The 20,410-nt window shown below is 43.0% G+C and overlaps 3 protein-coding genes across 9 annotated transcripts in view; all 3 read right to left on the bottom strand.

The window, feature by feature from the left end:
- wnk4a (WNK lysine deficient protein kinase 4a) overlaps positions 1 to 1,802 on the bottom strand; it is a 74,290-nt gene extending 72,488 nt beyond the window's left edge. Inside the window, exons 1-2 of one of the 3 annotated variants that reach the window (XM_014179865.3) lie at positions 1,594 to 1,802; positions 615 to 1,288 (exon numbers count right to left, since the gene is read on the bottom strand). In XM_014179865.3, the coding sequence (XP_014035340.3) occupies positions 615 to 1,265 (651 nt within the window). In that variant the 5' untranslated portion in view covers positions 1,266 to 1,288; positions 1,594 to 1,802. The remainder of the gene's footprint in view (positions 1 to 614; positions 1,289 to 1,593) is intronic. The other 2 variants (XM_014179864.3, XM_014179863.3) reach the window with 2 other exon arrangements.
- A 2,292-nt stretch (positions 1,803 to 4,094) lies between these two features.
- On the bottom strand, positions 4,095 to 7,709 carry vps25 (vacuolar protein sorting 25 homolog). The gene is given in 6 exon segments (NM_001141281.1): positions 4,095 to 5,043; positions 5,175 to 5,250; positions 5,998 to 6,086; positions 6,166 to 6,219; positions 6,931 to 7,076; positions 7,632 to 7,709. Coding segments are annotated over 6 exon segments (525 nt in total). The 5' UTR covers positions 7,679 to 7,709; the 3' UTR covers positions 4,095 to 4,930.
- A 909-nt stretch (positions 7,710 to 8,618) lies between these two features.
- Positions 8,619 to 20,410, bottom strand: part of LOC106589645 (rho GTPase-activating protein 15) — a 28,332-nt gene continuing 16,540 nt past the window's right edge. For 4 of the 5 annotated variants that reach the window (XM_014179874.3, XM_014179875.3, XM_045710013.2 and 1 more), the window contains 16 exons: positions 19,476 to 19,940; positions 18,726 to 18,965; positions 18,312 to 18,392; positions 18,042 to 18,167; positions 17,113 to 17,202; positions 16,196 to 16,263; positions 14,312 to 14,399; positions 14,083 to 14,184; positions 13,706 to 13,804; positions 13,429 to 13,537; positions 13,154 to 13,282; positions 12,865 to 12,963; positions 11,158 to 11,235; positions 10,929 to 11,060; positions 10,110 to 10,215; positions 8,619 to 9,952 (listed from right to left, as the gene is read on the bottom strand). In XM_014179874.3, coding sequence (XP_014035349.2) covers positions 9,775 to 9,952; positions 10,110 to 10,215; positions 10,929 to 11,060; positions 11,158 to 11,235; positions 12,865 to 12,963; positions 13,154 to 13,282; positions 13,429 to 13,537; positions 13,706 to 13,804; positions 14,083 to 14,184; positions 14,312 to 14,399; positions 16,196 to 16,263; positions 17,113 to 17,202; positions 18,042 to 18,167; positions 18,312 to 18,392; positions 18,726 to 18,965; positions 19,476 to 19,940 — 2,190 coding nt within the window. In that variant the 3' untranslated portion in view covers positions 8,619 to 9,774. The remainder of the gene's footprint in view (positions 9,953 to 10,109; positions 10,216 to 10,928; positions 11,061 to 11,157; positions 11,236 to 12,864; positions 12,964 to 13,153; positions 13,283 to 13,428; positions 13,538 to 13,705; positions 13,805 to 14,082; positions 14,185 to 14,311; positions 14,400 to 16,195; positions 16,264 to 17,112; positions 17,203 to 18,041; positions 18,168 to 18,311; positions 18,393 to 18,725; positions 18,966 to 19,475; positions 19,941 to 20,410) is intronic. The other variant, XM_014179876.3, reaches the window with a different exon arrangement.

The raw sequence follows: 20,410 nt of genomic DNA on the forward strand, positions 1-20,410 counted from the left end.
GGACTCCATGGAGGTCAGGGCTCCTGGGCACGTGCCCTGCATTACCGGTCGGTAATCGGCCATGTTTACTACAAGTTTAGATAGCTGGCTAGACTAATTTATCAAACTAAAAATTGTTAACTGACATGGCCAATTGAGTGACTGTCAGTGACTAACATAACAAGATAAACATTGCTGAGAAAAACCACATTTCAAACTTGCACCTTGTGTATTCTACTTTTCTAATTCTCAACAGTAAGTTTCACTTTTTTGTTCTTTTTTTTCCTTTTTTTGTGGGGGGGTAGGGGCTCCCTAGCTGCCTGGGGCCCTAAGTGACGGTTTATGTCCTCCTGAGTGGCGCAGTGGTCAAAGGCACTGCTTCTCAATGCTAGAGGTGTCACTACAGACCCTGGTTTGATTCCAGGCTGTATCACAACCGGCTGTGATTGGGAATCCCACAATTGGCCAAGCGTTGTTTGAGTTTGGCTGGGGTAGGCCATCATTGTAAATAAGAATTTGTTCTTAACTGACTTGCCCATATAAAATGAAAAAATATGCCTGGAGCATGCCCTGCTTCCAGTGTTGATTTAACACTGGGGAATTTGCTGTGTGACAATAATATGTCTGTCACTCACCTGCAGCTCGCACCATGCCACTTCCACAGTAGTCTCTGTGTCCAGTCCTTTATAGACGGTCTTGAACGATCCCCTCCCAATCTCAATGTTGAATTTCAGGTATCTTCCATCAGGTGAGGTGGCCACAGCTTTGGTCTCAATGTCCTCCCTTTCCTCCTGTTCACATTTGCTTTCATACGGACTGCGTGACAACACTTTGTGTGCTTTATTTTGAACAAGCTCATTGTCTGAGTCCGAGCTGGCATCTTGTGTGTTGGGGCTCGGGAGCGAACTCCAGTTGTTGTCCAGCGGGGTGACGGGGTCCGAGACTTGGGTACAGGGGGGCGTGCTGCCTGTGATGCTCGCGCCGGGGCTGGAGACTGGAGATGGAGACGCCGGTGGAGTATCCGTTTTGTCGTCTTCTTCTACTCTGGCCTCGGTTAACGTTAAAATATTCTCCGCTGACCAGGACAGAGCCTTTGAAAGCGCCCCGCCATATAGTTGTGGGTCAATGTCCATGTTAATTTTGTGAAGCCCATAAGAGTTTCTCCTGGTCCCCAAATTGTAGGTCAGTGGCATCGCCGGGACTCGACCAGATAAGCAGTCATCGTTTAGGCCGACGGAGAGGCTTGGGAAGCCGCGTCCAGCTATTTCAACCTCCGCTTGTGACATTGTAGCGGTTCTTATTCCATTTTCTGAGGATAGAAAATATATATTTTTAAACCCGAAATAACAAAATTAAACCGGCCGCTACTTTACTAGGACAGCATGCTATTTTACACGTCTTTCAGCAATTGATGCTATTTTACCTATTTAGCCTAGTTTAAACGTTCTAGACATTAGCCTACTTGTGGAAAATAATGGTAAAATGAACTTGTGGCACGTAGCCTATTAGAGTACACGACCTGTAAAAAAATACTTGTGGAACATAGTTTACAAGACAATTTTTTAAAATATTTAGGTTACTGTCAAAAAACTATTCTCAATTGAAATAGCCTACCTCAAAATGTGTTCAAATTCGGAAAATTCACATACTTCTCAAATAACCCGGGAAAACCGGACCGTCCATCGCCCTTGTACGTGTGAGTTGTCAACGGTATCTCTAGTAAAGAAGGAAAAACAGCTGTCTGTATCAAGAGGGTTGTTTGGATCGTGCGCTCAGACCCGTGTGCGCTTTCAACGACGCCCCCATAGACAGTCTTCTGTAGCCTACCTGGACAAGATCCTCTTCTTAAATAACTGACTTCATGAGATATACATCCATTCGTGTGTATATAGCTTATTTTCCTTGGAATAGTTGATAACACTATTTCCTTGTTCTGAATTAAGAGAAGTGGACAATAAGCACGTCAATTACATGACTGGTATCAATTCAATTTCTATTCAATTTAAGGGCTTTAAGGGCTATCTCTTTCTATGTACATTTAAGAGGTTAGGCTAAACAAGACATTTGACAAGTAAACACAGTTTGAATTGAATTCCTAACAGAAATTCCTAACAGACCCCAAACCTTAGCTCTTCTAGCTGCTACTTTTAATTAGCTTCCAACAGGAAACATGACTTGGATTATCTGGATTCGTGCCATGCCCTCACAGGCTCCCACAGTCCACCACATAGGCACAGACAGTGTGTTCTGGGCAAATTACAAGATGTGCTATTCTGTTAAGGTTGTTGTTGTTACAAACTGGATCAAACTGATAGCTCATATGACCAATTATGTATTCATAAACTTCGTTTGAACTCTATTTTCAATAAGGAATGCATGAATGTGAGAGGGCACAACATGCTTCTGGCAACGCATTCTTCCCTCGTGCGGTTGTCCTTATTCAGTGAAAGAAAGTCAGAGTTATGGGATGTGTCCCAAACAGCAGTCTATTCCCTATAGTGCACTAATTTTGATCAGAGTACCACTATATTGAGAATACAGGGCCATTATGGATGCAGACAAAACATTGTGTGCCATGATGAGAGTGGGAGAGAGAGAGACAGAAAGGGGGGAAAGAGAATAAGGGAGAGCCTGTAGAGGGAGCTTGACTCTAGTCGGCTGAAACACGACACTTGTTATCACTAAGGCCAGTTAGCCACACCTGTCACACAGACATGCACTACAGGGAGTTATCAGCAAACACACACAAGACTCCCTCAGCTCAGCTGCACCAAGGACCAAGCCTATGGAGACATACCACATTTTTATTTTATATTTAACCTTTATTTAACTAGGCAAGTCCGTTAAGAACAATTTTTTATTTACAATGACGGCCTACCCCGGCCAAACCCTAACCTGGACGACGCTGGGCAATTGTGTGCCGCCCTAAAAATGGTTAGTGTGTGTGTGAACTGTCAGCTAAGCTTCCTGCCATCCAGGACGTCTATTCAAGGCGGTGTCAAAGGAAGGCCCTAAAAATTGTCAAAGACTCCAGCCACCCTAGTCATAGACTGTTCTCTCTGCTACCGCACGGCAAGCGGGTACCAAGTCTAGGTCCAAGAGACTTCTAAACAGCTTCTACCCCCAAGCCATAAGACTCCTGAACATCTAAACAAATGGCTACCCAGACTATTTGCATTGCCCCCCCCCCCCCCCCCCCCCCCCTCCATTTTACACTGCTGCTACTGTTATTATCTATGCACAGTCACTTTAATAACTCTACCTACATGTACATATTACCTCGACTAACCGGTGCCTCTGCACACTGACTGTACTGGTACCCCCTGTATAGCCTCGCTATTGTTATTTTACTGCTGCTCTTGAATTGTTTTGTTACTTTCATTTCTTTTTTTGTTGTATTTTTCTTAAAACTGCATTGTTGGTTAAGGGCTTGTAAGTAAGCATTTCACTACAACTATTGTATTACGCACATGTGACAAACAACATTTGATTTGAATTAGTGAGGTTCTCCAACCCAGCTGGCGACTGTAATAAGTAGCTCACCAGAGTAACAGCCCAGTCAGCGTGTCTGTGTCTAGTGATTCCTGGGAAATGAGTAGCAATATGGTTGTGTAGGCTAGATCTTGCTTGCAATATCTTGGTTACCTAGAGTCTCTGGGCTTGTTCTGATCTACAAATCACTGAGCATCATAAATAACCACTCATTATTAGTTGTAGATCAGTCAGTCAGTCTCAAACACAACCTTTAGTATCGTCTTAACAAAATATTAGAAGTTGCCATGTTCTTTCCTATATAAGACTGGTGCACGGCCAGCGGTACCAGTGCGCAAAGTCTAGGACAAAAATAAAAGGCTCAACAGCTTCTACCTCCACGGACAATTTGATTTGATCATTCATAAAGGTGTAGTAAACGTGTAACTGTATTTATCTTTTGACACTAGGGGGCACTATAATACAACTAATTAATTCAAGCTCCCCTGAGCTGAGATACTGTAATACATGTTACCACCATTGACATATTCATTTAATATACAAAATTGAGTGCCACTTGTAATAACTCAAAATTAGACCTTGATATGTACAGAAATGTCCTCAATAATAACTGCAAGTAGGACAACATTTCTCTCCTATTTATTTTCTTACAGGATTCCATTGGTAAAAAAAAGGATGAATAGAATACAGAGACAGTGTACAGGAGTGTCATAGGTTATGTACTAAGGGTTTACAGCAGTCAGTCTGTACATGAGACATCCAGCACCATTATTACAGCTGAACAAAATCAGGATTCTATTACTCCCATGTGTCCTCTTCCAGGGGGGTTTTAAAACTCCCCCAATGTCTCCAGGGTGTCTTGACTGGGATTTCGTGAGGATTTTTGGACTTAAAGAAGAACAGCAGAAGTCCATACCGCCACCACACCTAATCGCTGCAAGTAGATTTGTTAATAACCAGGAGGGTAAGAATAAAAATAAGTTATAAATACAAAACAGAAGAAAATAGTAAGGGAAAGACACAGATTGTGGGGAAAGTCCCACATCAAACATCCCAGGTGACTACCACAGAAGTCGAAATAAAGTCACCTCCTAAACTGCTCCTGCAGATGGAATTTACTAGCGAGATTGGCTCCCTTCCAGTAAGAAAATGCTTTAAACTTAGGTAAACCAAAAAAGGCAACTTCCTAAACCAAATAATGACTATTATTATCATCATCAACCACGTAGATTGGGTGCTGAGGTGCAAATAGCCTTTTAAACAGCACAACCCTCATTAACCTGGTCCCAGATCTGTTTGCACTGTCTTGCACCTCCTTTGTCACACCAATGACCAAAGGGAGTTGGCAGGACAGCACAAACAGATGTGGGTCCAGGCAAGCAGTACTCTCACAGCCAATAAGGATAAAGGTTCCCAGTCTGAGTTGAGCACTTGATCAATCCCACAATGCAATGTCTCTTCAGAAGAACTTGACCCCCTTCCCGTCATCCATGGAGATGACCTCTGCCTTGCCGTCCATCTGCAGGGCCTGCAGCGAACGAATCAGCATCCAGTCTTCCAGCCCATGGAATTCTGGGGGAAATGGGTTACATCTAATTACATTTGCTGTACAGCTCAACAGAAGGCATAAAATAGTGCAGATGTCTTTAGGTACTGATGAATAAAAGGAAATATGTCAGAAATGCACATTTCTGTTGCTGTACCTTCGCTTTCTGTGTCGTCACCGTTGGCGAGCTCGTAGAGTGTAAACACTGTATTGACCATACCGTTTTTAGAGACCTGAAATGATAGGGAACATGAGCTCCTTTCATCAAGAAGTATCAACAGAGTACGGATGACACAAGGATTTAGACTATTACTTGCTGGAAAACTACATCATATGTTCTATAATGACGCTACATTCCATGATTCTTCGAAACAATGTAAAAGGAGCTATAGGCTACGCCCCAAATGGCACCCTAATTCCCTATATACAGTGGTGTAAAGTACTTAAGTAGTACTTTAGAGTATTTTTACTTAAGTAATTTTTTGGTGTATCTGTACTTTACTATTTATATTTTTGCCTACTTTTATTTTAGTACATTCCTAAAAAAAATAATGTACTTTCTACTCTATACATTTTGACAGGAAAATTATCCAATTCACTTATCAAGAGAACATGCCTGGACATCCCTACTGCCTCTGATCTGGCGGACTCACTAAACACAAATGCTTTGTTTGTAAATTATGTCTGAGTGTTGGTGTGCCCCTGGCTATCTATAAAAAATATATATATACATTTAAAAATATATTTGTGCCATCTGTTTTGCTTACTATAAGGAATTTGAAATTATTTATACTTTTACTTTTGATACTTAAGTATATTTAAAACCAGATACTTTTACTCAAGTAGTATTTTACTGGGTAACTTTCACTTTTTCTATTAAGGTATCTTAACTTTTACTCAAGAATGACAATTGAATACTTTTTCACCACTGCCTATATACAGCATTACTTTAGACCAGGGCCCATAGCAGACCTACTCACCCACTGGTAAATCAGTTTCCCCCATTCCTCTGGCCTCCTCCACATGACTAGACACCGCGTCTTGTTCTTGTCTAACCATTCCAGGTTCCCTGCAAACAATATCCAGTTCAATTATTTTTGTCAGAATAATTATCAATATCCATCCTTCAATAAAAGCTGCCCTGTTACCTTTTTTCCTCAATTCCTCAAAAACAATTAGTATGGCCTCCATTGATAGTTTTCCTGAAAGATCAGTTAAGGTTTCGGAGGAGAAACATTCAGTGAGTATAATTTCAGAGAACATCCCTATTATATTTCCCTAGCCTCAAAGTCTTATTTATTTATCCCTTATTTTACCAGGTAAGTTGACTGAGAACACATTCTCATTTACAGCAATGACCTGGGGAATAGTTACAGAGGAGAGAGATGAATGTGGCAATTGGAAGCTGGGGTTTGATTAGGTGGTCATGAGGGCCATATTGAGAATTTAGCCAGGACACCAGGGTTAACACACCTACTCTTACGATAAGTGCCATGGGATCTTTAGTGACCACAAAGAGTCAGGACACCCGTTTAACATCCCATCCGAAAGACAGAACCCTACACAGGACAATGTCCCTAATCACTGACCTGGGATATTTTATTAAGGGCAATGTCCTCAATAACTGCCCTGGGAAATTGGGATATTTTGTTTAGACCAGAGGAAAGAGTGCCTCCTACTAGCCCTCCAACACCACTTCCAGCAGCATCTGGTCTCTCATCCAGGGACCAACCAGGACCAACTCTGCTTAGCTTCAGAGGTAAGCCAGCAGTGTGATGCAGGGAGGTATGCAGCTGTCCAACAACAAATAACAGGACAGTAGAGCAAGAAATTGCCTCCTGTGATTTATTTGGTTTGATCTATGACATGCATGTGAGTAAGTGAAACTCAGAACATGGTAGATAAAAGGATACTATCAATATTCTTGTGGTTGAACACAGGGCTCTCTTGGGCTTCCATGATGTCCAGAGTGTAGAGCTTGTGATGGCGGCAGTAGGACAGTGCGAGGGAGCACCAAGCTGCAAGCTGTTTCTGTCTGGTGTCAACATTGGGCTGTAACCTGTCAAACACCAAAAGCAACCATTAGTGACATCGCACCAACTTATATTGTTTGACATGTACCTCTAAGTCAAGCGCTAGAAGTAGGTAGCTAGCTAATCACTCACTAACGGTTATCCAAGTTCATTTTGTTTGAAAGAGATGTGAATAATAATCATAAACATTAGCTGTGAACACAACCACATCATACAGTATTTGTGCAAGTTAGCAAATTGAATGTACATTCAAGATAATTTACAGTAGCTAGCCATGGATTGCAATACATCATAACGTTAGCTAACTAGCTATAATGATAAACTAAGTAGCTACAACGTCAATACGAATGACTATCTATCTAGCTAGCTACATGTTAAGAAAATCATTGCCATTGCTATCATTCATATGTTCGCCGTGTGACTAACGTTAGCTGATCCACATCACTAGCCAGCTAGCATCATTAAAAAAAATAAAAAATACAAGTGAAGGCAATTAACTAACTTAATGCAATGGAATCCACACAATACAATATTTGTTATACGTGGGTATCACCATTTAGTTGTGAAAATTCTTAACTTACGTAAAAAACGGAGGAAAATTATATTGCCAGGGCCACTCAAAACTCATTGCAAAATGATGTAAACACAAGCTGAAACCCGGAAGTGCAAGCTCTAAATCGTTCCCTACTAGAAAATCATATCACACCATAGAGATAGATAGAGGACTCATCGTTGTATCTGTGCCGTTATAGTTTCTAACCGCAGAGGCACAACCTCGCGAGACGCTTGCAAAGCAGACCAGGGTGGGGTTTGGGGATAGAGAAGTCAATGAGATAAGTGAAACATTCTTCCTTAGTTGTTAATTTTCTCGAAATCTAAAGGCACAACCTAGATTCGAGCCAATGTCTTAAGTAGTTCGACTCTAACCTTGTGAAAGTGACAAACTGACATGTTTTCATTTCTATCAAAAATAATTTTATATGGAAGGAGTGCCTTTGATTTGACGGCCTGCACCTGCGCAGTTCAGCGCGAGACGACCAAACACGCATGACATCGCCTACAAGTGTGATGGGGATTTCCATTTGAGAAGCAATTTTAGGCCATCTCCATTTTGAAATAGTACATTTTCTTCATGATTGACTGATCCCTCCTGATGACTCGGTTGGTGTTTGAATGTTAAATGACGAGACAGAGGTATTGATGCGAGTAACCAGTCTTGTTCAGTATATTGCAATACATCCGGGTATCTCAAGCACACCGGTAAAACACTGGAGTTGCAGTAATTAACATTTACCAACAGATGGCATCACTGTGCCATCTTACACCCATAACAGTTGGACGTGACTCCAACAGGGTCACCAGGAGGGATCAGGCAATGAAGTTGGAAGTCCCACCCATTTGACTACATTAAAATGGTGGAAGCCCTCAATCGCGCTGCCCATGCGTATACGGTCTCTAGTGGCCAAAAGGCCTCTATCGTTCACACACATCAGTGGATTAGTTAAATTAAGTTACTTTACGTAATTAACAATTTGAAACAATAAATGTTGACAAAGCAGTGAGTCATGTTAGGTGACATGTTTTTACAAAGTTATTTTATTAAAGGAACACGTGCATTTTCAGTAATTTACAGCATAAATATGCTATTGATTTCTATGTACAGAACAAAAAAAAACGAATGTTATGCTTCTCACAACTGTCTATTCATTTTGGTCTGGCCTTTTCCAACTCTATTAATGCTAACAAACTTAATGAAATAGTATAGCCATGTCATTATCATTCTGTGTGTTCATTTACAATGAGGATTTGTTTAATTAACACTAAATGTGCCTATTTAAAAAGGTGGCATCTGATTATCCAGTACAAAATCTACAGAGGCTGTACAAGAGAAGTTGGTGTCTAATTCATAGCAGGTTGTAGGTAGTACATATTTTATATATTTCTATATTACAGTTACATAATGTACATTGACTGAATACAACATTATTAGCATAACACAGGACTTCTAGGCTATTCAGAAACATGATACACAGTAACCTCAGATAAACATTTCAGTAACTTTTAAACATGTTGATTTCATATTTAAAATGCATCTAAAAGGGTTTGTTTGATCGTGTGTAAAAACAAAGTATCAAAGCATCTTCAGGTTGCCTTGAGAATTGGGGTGTTAAGATAAAATCATGTTATTGTGAATTAACATTTTTACATGAAAGGAAGATTTCAAAGTAGGCCTATAGCAACAAAAAATGTTTTGAGACTGTACATAAGTGATGCCATAAGGGTGTGTGTTATTTTACATAATAAGGAATGCAGTGAAGTGGCAGAAATTCAGAGAACAATCTGAATTGGCAAATGATTAACCAACTAAGATATTAGAATAAATGCAGTGCAAATATTTGACATCGCTTTCAACTAGGCCTAATGCAAGCAGCTCCTCTATGGCTGCCTCCCAATAATCTCTCCTTTCTCCTGAAGTGTGCACTTGTTCACTTCCCTTCATGATTTGAAAGGACTTGACTGTTAGGCCTATATGTAAACTCCCTCTAGCCCATGCCAACACCAATCCAATGCTTTTAAAATTGTGGGGAATAGTGAATGAGTGCACACTTCAAAAGAAAGAGAGACTATTTGGATGCACCCTCTGTCCGGTGGTGAGTGTGTGGTTTGTCTCCTACTGCAATATTACTTAAATTGACCTCTGACTGACAGAGGCTTATGATTGTTTCAACTGGAATGGAAGATGTATTCGTATTCGTTCAGGACTAGCTCCACTATCTGGTTCTGGAAAACCATGTGCATGGCGATGTTGGCTGACTCCATCTCTGGCCGGAGCAGCGTGGGACCAAAGACGATAGCCACGTTTTGCACAGTCATACGGTTCTCTTCTCCATAGTTTATCACTCTGAGAGAGATGGTGGATAGAGAGGGAGGGAGAGAAGCAGAATACTATACGTTATCATAATATCATCAATAAAATAGGGCTCTGGTCAAAAACAGTACTCTATATAGCAAATAGGGTGCCATTTGAAACAGGCAAAATGTGAGTGTGAACGACCTACTTGCGTAAATGGCTGAAGAGGAGTTCCATGGTGTCATGGTTTGGCCGAGGGAGAGACTCCACCAGCTCTCGCATGTAAGACACTTTGAGGGTGTAATCAACAGTTCCTGAAAACAAGACAGGATAGAACAATAAATGGTACACTAATGTATAGATTCAATGTACATCTCCAATAGTTCATAAAAAGGGAAGTGGGGAGCCTCCGAGTGGCTCGGTGGTCCAAGGCGCTGCATCGCAGTGCAAGCTGTGCCACTAGAGATCCTGGTTCGAGTCCAGGCTCTGTCGCAGCCGGCCGCGACCGGGAGACCCATGAGGCGGCGCACAATTGGCTCAGCGCCGTCCGGGTTAGGGGAGGGTTTGGCCGGCCGGGATGTCCTTGTCCAATCACGCTCTAGCGACTCCTGTGGCAGGCCGGGCGCATACACGCTGACACGGTTTCCTCCGACACATTGGTGTGGCTGGCTTACGGGTTAAGCGGGCATTGTGTCAAGAAGCAGTGCGGCTTGGCTGGGTCGTGTTTCGGAGGACACACGCATCTCGACCTTTGCCTCTCCCCGAGTCCGTACGGGAGTTACAGCGATGGGACAAGACTAACTACCAATTGAATACCACGAAATTGGGGGGAAAAAGTGTCAAAAAACAACAAAAAAACAAAGGGTGGTAAACATGATTAGTCCTTCCTTGATAGTGAAGTAATAGCATAACACAGAAAACTGAGGTGCCACTGTAGGGCCAATACTTAACAGTTTCAGGCTATTCTACACTGAGTGAGGAACGTGAGGTGACATTGTGGGGCCACGGCGTCTGGCCTGCTGCTTACTTATGGCCTGGATGAAGTGGCTGAAGTGGCTGAAGGGGAAGAGGGGTTCAGGAAGCTCCCTGAAGAAAAGCTTCAGAGCCCCAGTGATAACGTGGACGTCCTCCCACTGGCCATCCTCCAGGTCCAGTTCCTCTGTGGAACAGAATCGCATCACACAACAGAGTCAAAGAACAAGACACACAAATACACACACATACTCGCATACAGAAGGTAAAGAGATGGGCATTACCATGATCTGCCTTGAAGCGTAGTTTCTGAATGACAGCTAGGTTCCCACTGACTCTGTAGAGTCCATCCATGTCCAGACCTGTGAAGACAAACACACATCAGCATTGGAGTCAATCAACTACTGTGGTAACTTTTTTATTTTACCGTATACATTGTGCTGAGTAATACACTGCTATTTCAATGTTACTGCTGGCATATACAGTTGAAGTCGGAAGTTTACATACACCTTAGCCAAATACATTTAAACTCAGTTTTTCACAATTCCTGACATTTAATCCTAGTACAAATTCCCTGTCTTAGGTCAGTTAGGATCACCACTTTATTTTAAGAATGTGAAATGTCAGAATAATAGTAGAGAATTATTTATTTGAGCTTTAATTTCTTTTATCACATTCCCAGTGGGTCAGAAGTTTACATACACTCAATTAGTATTTGGTAGCATTGCCTTTAAATTGTTTAACTTGGGTCAACCGCTTTGGGTAGCCTTCCACAAGTTTCCCACAATAAGTTGGGTGAATTTTGGCCCATTCCTCCTGACAGAGCTGGTTTGAAGGCCTCGCTCGCACACGCTTTTTCAGTTCTGCCCACAAATTTTCTATAGTATTGAGGTCAGGGCTTTGTGATGGCCACTCCAATACCTTGACTTTGTTGTCCTTAGGCCATTTTGCCACAACTTTGGAAGTATGCTTGGGGTCATTGTCCATTTAGAAGACGCATTTACGACCAATTTGAGGCTGGTTGGGATGGTGTTCTTCGGCTTGCAAGCGTCTCCCCTTTTCCTCCAAACATAACCACGGTCATTATGGCCAAACAGTTCTATTTTTGTTTCATCAGACCAGAGGACATTTCTCTAAAAAGTACGGTCTTTGTCCCCATGTGCAGTTGCAAACTGCAGTCTAGCTTTTGTATGGCGGATTTGGAGCAGTGGCTTCTTCCTTGCTGAGCTTCCTTTCAGGTTATGTCGATATAGGACTCGTTTTACTGTGGATATAGATACTTTTGTACCCGTTTCTTCCAGCATCTTCACAAGGTCCTTTGCTATTGTCCTGGGATTGAGTTGCACTTTTCGCACCAAAGTGCATTCATCTCTAGGGGACAGAACGCGTCTCCTTCCTGAGCGGTATGATGGCTGCGTGGTCCCATGGTGTTTATACTTGCGTACTATTGTTTGTACAGATGAACGTGGTACCTTCAGGCGTTTGGAAATACCTCCCAAGGATGAACCAGACATGTGGAGGCCTACAATTTTTTTTCTGAGGTCTTGGCTGATTTATTTTGATATTCCCATGATGTCAAGCAAAGAGGCACTGAGTTTGAAGGTAGGCCTTGAAATACATCCACAGATACACCTCCAATTGACTCAAATTATGTCAATTAGCCTATCAGAAGCTTCTAAAGCCATGACATCATTTTCTGGAATTTTCCAAGCTGTTTAAAGGCAGTCAACTTAGTGTATGTAAACTTCTGACCCATTGGAATTGTGATACAGTGAATTATAAGTGAAATAATCTGTCTGTAAACAATTGTTGGAAAATGTACTTGTGTCATGCACAAAGTAGATGTCCTAACCGACTTGCCAAAACTCTAGTTTGTTAACAAGAAATTTGTGGAGTGGTTGAAAAACAAGTTGTAATGACTCCAACCTAAGTGTATGTAAACTTTCGACTTCAACTGTAACATAATCATCACTGTGATTACTAATCATTACCTCTCTTTTCCACTGCTCGGATACATTTCTCCACAAAGCTTGGGATAGTCGTTTTCTCCTGGGCACACAGTGCAGCCAGATGACAGCCAAACACATTGTCTGAGGGAAGGATGATGGATGTTAGTTTACCCGTATCACAACAGAAGATTTGTACAAACTCATTCAAATCTCAATCTCTCTGGATAAGTAACATAGTCGTGACAAATCCTGACAGTAAATGTAATGTAGCCTGATTTAGAGCAAGTTCGGCATGTGTAGCATTGTAGGAATGAAGACCCTATGAGCCCACCTCGGATGTAACCCTTCTCCTTGACGGACTGCAGCGTGGGTCGTTTCAGGAGGAACTTGATCAGCTTGGTACGAACCTTCTTCTGATCTGTCTCTCCCCCAGAGGAGGTGGCCGTGCTCGGTCTGGAAGCTGGGGAGGAGGGGGGGGGTCAAGGAGATCGAAGAGGAGAAGGGGGTTAAACAGCCATGAAACTTGAGGAATTTTACCTGGTGAAGGCTATTGCAGCTGAAACGTCTGCTATTTGAAGCAGGAATAGTGCAGTTGGGAGAACTTACATATCCTCCTCTTGTCCAGGGTGCCTGGTGACCTGTCATCTCTGTCTGTACCGGAGGACTTCTCACTGATGTCCCCGTCCTCCTCCTCAGATTGGTGGTGATCCTGGTCCTGCAATGTCATTGGCTAACATGCATGATGTTTGAACCAGCAGCCATTAAGTTAACCGTCCTAAATTGACCTTGATCAGGGAGTTTTTCTTATTTTTATTCAGTACATATTTTTCTCCATGCACGTTGTGTGCGAGTTAATTTACTTCTAAACATTCAAGAAACTTACCAGCTGTCGAATGGTGTCGACTAGAACTTTGTGCCAGTCGTTGATGATACTCTCAGTGTCGTACTGTATCAGAAACTCAACACCATTTTTGTTTTTCAACTGAAGAGACAACATACAACAGAGGTTATTATGACTAACATTTGCTTTACAGATTTATAGGGAGGGCAACAGTCTTAGACTAATGGAAATATATTCTCACATGATGTGGCTTCCCAGAATCACTTATCACAATGGGCAGGAAATGGTGAATGTATAGTCAATGACATTTTTATTTAATAATAAATGGTACGCCCAAATGAATCATTTTCTTTTAGGTATTTAGTACAACTCCTAAAACACCTGTATTATGACTTCATAGCAACCAACTGTCAACTCACCTCTACAACGTTCTTTTTGCTGGATTTATCCCTGGGAGCCCAGCCAATCGTTGCACCTCGTAGCTCCACTGTGACCTCTGGGGCGATCTGATTGGTCTTGTTCTGTCGAGAGAGAAAGACATCACGGACGACAGTTGATGAAAACTGACAGTACTGCATTCCATGAAATCAGACAGTGATGTAAGAGTTCTTTATCTGTGCAGGTAACAGTTGTGCACCTCTCACTCACCGAGGCTCCTGTGGCTGCAGACTTGGGGTCTTTGTGGAAGGTCAGAACCCCTCCGTGAAGAACCGTCCATGACTGGGCCCAGTTTTTCCTACAGGAAGGCCACTGAGTGTGAGCTTTACTGTACTTCAGGGAATGTTGCAGTGTGGAAAATAATTTGGTAATGTACAGTGAGGGAAAAAAGTATTTGATCCCCTGCTGATTTTGTACGTTTGCCCACTGACAAAGAAATTATCAGTCTATAATTTTAATGGTAGGTTTATTTGAACAGTGAGAGACAGAATAACAACAAAAAAATCCAGAAAAACGCATGTCAAAAATGTTATAAATTGATTTGCATTTTAATGAGGGAAATCAGTATTTGACCCCTCTGCAAAACATGACTTAGTACTTGGTGGCAAAACCCTTGTTGGCAATCACAGAGGTCAGACGTTTCTTGTAGTTGGCCACCAGGTTTGCACACATCTCAGGAGGGATTTTGTCCCACTCCTTTTTGCAGATCATCTCCAAGTCATTAAGGTTTTGAGGCTGACGTTTGGCAACTCGAACCTTCAGCTCCCTCCACAGATTTTCTATGGGATTAAGGTCTGGAGACTGGCTAGGCCACTCCAGGACCTTAATGTGCTTCTTCTTGAGCCACTCCTTTGTTGCCTTGGCTGTGTGTTTTGGGTCATTGTCATGCTGGAATACCCATCCACGACCCATTTTCAATGCCCTGGCTGAGGGAAGGAGGTTCTCACCCAAGATTTGACGGTACATGGCCCCGTCCATCATCCCTTTGATGCGGTGAAGTTGTCCTGTCCCCTTAGCAGAAAAACACCCCCAAAGCATAATGTTTCCACCTCTATGTTTGACGGTGGGGATGGTGTTCTTGGGGTCATAGGCAGCATTCCTACTCCTCCAAACACGGCGAGTTGAGTTGATGCCAAAGAGCTCAATTTTTGTCTCATCTGACCACAACACTTTCACCCAGTTGTCCTCTGAATCATTCAGATGTTCATTGGCAAACTTCAGATGGGCATGTATATGTGCTTTCTTGAGCAGGGGGACCTTGCGGGCGCTGCAGGATTTCAGTCCTTCACGGCGTAGTGTGTTACCAATTGTTTTCTTGGTGACTATGGTCCCAGCTGCCTTGAGATCATTGACAAGATCCTCACATGTAGTTCTGGGCTGATTCCTCACCATTCTCATGATCATTGCAACTCCACGAGGTGAGATCTTGCATGGAGCCCCAGGCCGAGGGAGATTGACAGTTCTTTCGTGTTTCTTCCATTTGCGAATAATCGCACCAAATGTTGTCACCTTCTCACCAAGCTGCTTGGCGATGGTCTTGTAGCCCATTCCAGCCTTGTGTAGGTCTACAATCTTGTCCCTGACATCCTTGGAGAGCTCTTTGGTCTTGGCCATGGTGGAGAGTTTGGAATCTGATTGATTGATTGATTGCTTCTGTGGACAGGTGTCTTTTATACAGGTAACAAAATGAGATTAGGAGCACTCCCTTTAAGAGTGTGCTCCAAATCTCAGTTCGTTACCTGTATAAAAGACACCTGGGAGCCAGAAATCTTTCTGATTGAGAGGGGGTCAAATACTTATTTCCCTCATTAAAATGCAAATCAATTTATAACATTTTTGACATGCGTTTTTCTGGATTTTTTGTTGTTGTTATTCTGTCTCCCACTGTTCAAATAAACCTACCATTAAAATTATAGACTGATCATTTCTTTGTCAGTGGGCAAACGTACAAAATCAGCAGGGGATCAAATACTTTTTTCCCCTCACTGTAATGGATGACTATACATTCAAGTTCATGGCTTATAATTCCATCACTTGCTTCCATGTCTTTCATGTGAGCAATTATGCCCAGACTTTGGATGAGGTCAGAATTACCTTACTCTTTTCCCGTTCTCTGACACTTTAGTTTTGTTGAGAATTCCAGCTTTTTCTAAACTCTGCACCTGAAAAATGATCCAAACATAACATGCTTTTAATTATGCGAAGCCAAGTGTTCAAGTGACACATAATTATTGATGCATTGATACAGTACAATCTTGTTAACCTCTACAAACAGAAATGCACCAAAAAGCGACAGGAGGACAGTATTTGACAACTGCGGCTAAACTCTGACAACAAGCTCCTTTGTAATAGCTTGTGAACAGACACCTCTACCTCTATGTTTTATAATGAACAGGATGGTATAAAGCCACAGGCACATTTTAGACTATTGCATGCTCTCTTTCACTGTGTAGTGAGGTGTGATGAGGTGGTACGGCAGTTGGTGGCTCTGGCTGAGTGTTTCCCAAAGGTGTTGTGACGTCAGCTGCCCTCAACAGGGAAAAACTCAGGAAATATACAATTTCCCAAGTCATTTGTTTTCCACTCTCTCAGGTGTAGCTATGCAATAACAGAATTGTCCCATGCAACTACTATTCTGCTTACAAATTCATCAATATACGGGTACAACACACCATTAGCCCTTAGATAGATAGCATCCGGATGGATACAATATTTATCAGGGTAGTGGTGAGATATAAAAAACAAACACATTGTGCCACTGAGGCTCTGATTGAAGGGGCTTCTTCTGAGTCTAAACCAATCAGCTTTCAGGAACAGAAACAAAACACCATTCAGAGGAAAGACAGGTCAGGTCAGAGTGGTCATAGCGCTCTAGCTGGGGCAACTTCACAGAAGTGTCATTTGAGTAAGAACAGAACTGTCATTTTCAGTCGACTCAGGGCTGATCTAACCTAATGAGGATCAGCAGACTGGGGAGGACAATAAAGGAGGACAGGAGGAGGGGGACTCACGTGATGCTGCCCCATCTCTGGAGAGTTGTCTGCACTGGAACCCTCGCTGCCGTAGTCCGAGGCATTTCTTCTGTGATTCGGGAAGAACTTCTGACCAATAGGGGAATAAAGGACACTTTACTTTGTCACAATGTGACCAAAACGACATTCCATCTATACAGAATTGTTATCATTATATCAATTGTTCCTAGTTCCTGACTTCCTAGTGTCTGCAATCAGTTAATCTTACCACAGAGTACACAATCTACTCTTTTATATGTGTGGTATAGACAGACCACTGTATTTACATTTACATTTTAGTCATTTAGCAGACGCTCTTATCCAGAGCGACTTACAGTAGTGAATGCATACATTTCATTTCATGCATATTTTATTTCTTTTTAAATATTTTTTTATTATTTAAAAAAAAAGTATTTGTTTTTTTTGTTCTGGCCCCCCGTGGGAATCGAACCCACAACCCTGGCGTTGCACACACCATGCTTGCGTTGCAAACACCATGCTCTACCAACTGAGCCACAGGGAAGACTATTATTATTATTGTTATGACAGCAAATGTCTCTGGCTGAACACAGTGATCCTAAGAATAGAAGTGAAACGTAATAGGTGTTCCAGGTGCTTGGCTCTCTCTCGTTTAGGAAACGGTGTCAAAAGGGGCGCTGTATGAGAGCTGAGAGGGTCAGGTGTTTCATATGGTGTTCCCAGTCACTTCACTCTGCCTCACTAAACACCGCTGTCAGAGCCAGCTGACACTCCTACTGTAGCTCTTATAGCTCTATTGTGGTGAACTCTGGCTAGGGGGATGTGGGGTGTGTGTGTGTGTGTGTGTGTGTGTGTGTGTGTGTGTGTGTGTGTGTGTGTGTGTGTGTGTGTGTGTGTGTGTGTGTGTGTGTGTGTGTGTGTGTGTGTGTGCGCGCACTAGCAACACTAACCCTTTCCTCCATGGTTGAGCTGAAGTGAGCTGGACCCATGGTGTGTCTCCAGTTCTTCATAGATAGAGACCCCCCGTCCAGCGCAACACCGTTTCCCACCTTAGACTGGCCTGATGCTACAGGGGCCTGGAGGGGTCAAATGATAGAGGAGAAACTCTATATAAGAAACTCCCAAATAAGTAATTCATAAGTTAGGTAATCAATGCCTCATTTCTATCTAAATCTGTATGGTAGAATTAATTGCCATGGGTGATTAATCTTCATCTCTACCTCAGGCAGGTTCCACTGGGATCTGGAGCCGTCTCTCAGGTAGTAGTACGTCTGTCCTCTGTCGTCCAATGATTTGATCCACTGTTACCACACACACACACACACACACACACACACACACACACACACACACACACACACACACACACACACACACACACACACACACACACACACACGTCCAGTTAAATATCCACATTGCACTGTATCATCATGGAGAAAATGTACTACTTATACTGGAGCGGTATCTGACTGAACGCCACCCGAATCAGGTGGCCTGGTAATATTCCTTCAAGCTGAGTGGCATGGTTTCCCCCTAGATTTCATTCCTGGACAGGTCTCTCTTGAAAAGTATATTTTTAACTCAATGAGACTAACCTGAATAAATAATGGATAAATAAAGGGTCTGTGTACCTGCTCAGGTGAGTGTTTGCTGGAGAACACCCATGTTCCATCAGGGTCTACGTTCAGGTTCCAGCCAGTTGGGGCGCTCCTGTCCAGGCTGGCCCTGGGGATGACCGCCTGGATCACATGGCTGCGGGTGTAGTCCTTATGGAAGGAGTGAGGGTCCACTGGGGACAAAGCCAACGGCTCCTCTTCCAGGGATTCAGGTAGGTCAGCCTCGGCTGGGTAGTCCTCCTCAGGCAGGGGAGGCTGGACACACACACAGACGCACACACACATATGCGTGTGAACACAGACACACACAGACAGGACAGACAACACAGAGATACATACACACACGTTGTGAGAATGTAACATTCAGTGTTCTCATTGTGCTGCTTCAAAACAGATCGAGACCAGGACAATGGATAACCTTCCTCCCGGGTTCCTTTCAGCTTTTCAAAGTTCCTCATTTCAACTAAGCAGTTTAAACAGCTTTTAGCTTATTCTTTCACATCTCTTTAGAACTGTGAAAACACAAGAATGCCGTTTGCAAAAAGTTCACAATGAGGTCAACGTGAGAATGTACAGAATGCATTGCTATAATAGTTTGAGGAAAACTACATCTATGAAAAATAACTGTCTGCTATGTACTGTAGGTGTAGGACTTAGCAGGAGCTTAACTTCTTAGAAAGATGAGTGTTGTATTATTTGTAGACTTCCCATGGGTGAAACTATAATAGACTAAGTAAGTGAGTGTCTAAGTGGAGCAGGCCTTACCGGCCCTTCCTCCAGAGAGCTGTGCCCACTCAGCGGCTCCATCAGAGGGGGGTAGGGGCACTGTGGCTCTGGGGGCTCCCAAGACGTCTCCCCCGATACTGGGTTGTAGAAGTACTGGCGGCCGCTAGTCACATCCAAACACTGCTCCCAGTCAGCGGTCCATGCAGGGGGGGAGACAGAGGTGGAGGTGGGGGACTGAGAGGAGGGCGAGGGAGACGAACACACAGGCTCCTCAGTGGGAGCCTCAGGGTCTATGTGGGGGTTGTCCCAGGTGGTCTGTCCCGATTCAGGGTGGTAGTAGTACTCCTGTCCACTCTCCTGGTCAGTGTGCACCTCCCATCCCTCAGAGTCCAGGTAAGGAGGAGAGCAGGGAGGGGAGGAGGCCGAGGGAGGGGACTCAGAGACGTTTCTGTGGAGCTCCGCTACATTGACGTACACAGCGTTCTGGGCACTCTCATTGTCAACCTATGGGAAGAGCAGGAAATATGGGTCAGGGGTCATCTGGAAGAGTTTAGAACTACAGAGTGACGCCAAGCCTTGTCCCAGATCTGTTTATGTGTTGAACGGTGAGGAATCAGCCCAGGAGTTGGAAAAAACAGCACAACCAGATCTGTTTATGTGTTGAACGGTGAGGAATCAGCCCAGGAGTTGGAAAAAACAGCACAACCAGATCTGTTTATGTGTTGAACGGTGAGGAATCAGCCCAGGAGTTGGAAAAAACAGCACAACCAGATCTGGGACGAGGCTGAGGTCAAGTGACACTGATTCTAGGCCGTCCGAATACTTAATGCAGCAGAGAGACAAACCTGTGAATAAAAAACGAACATCAACTTTAGTCTCACAGCTCTATAGACAGTCAGTTGGTTCTGAGTAGATAAAAGAAGCTGTGATATTTCTGGAGAGAAAAAAAGCCACTTTCACCTTTAGCACTCAGA

Source organism: Salmo salar, chromosome 28 (assembly GCF_965601325.2).
Source record: "Salmo salar chromosome 28, fSalSal1, whole genome shotgun sequence".
In the NCBI taxonomy this organism is placed as follows: Eukaryota; Metazoa; Chordata; class Actinopteri; order Salmoniformes; family Salmonidae; genus Salmo; species Salmo salar.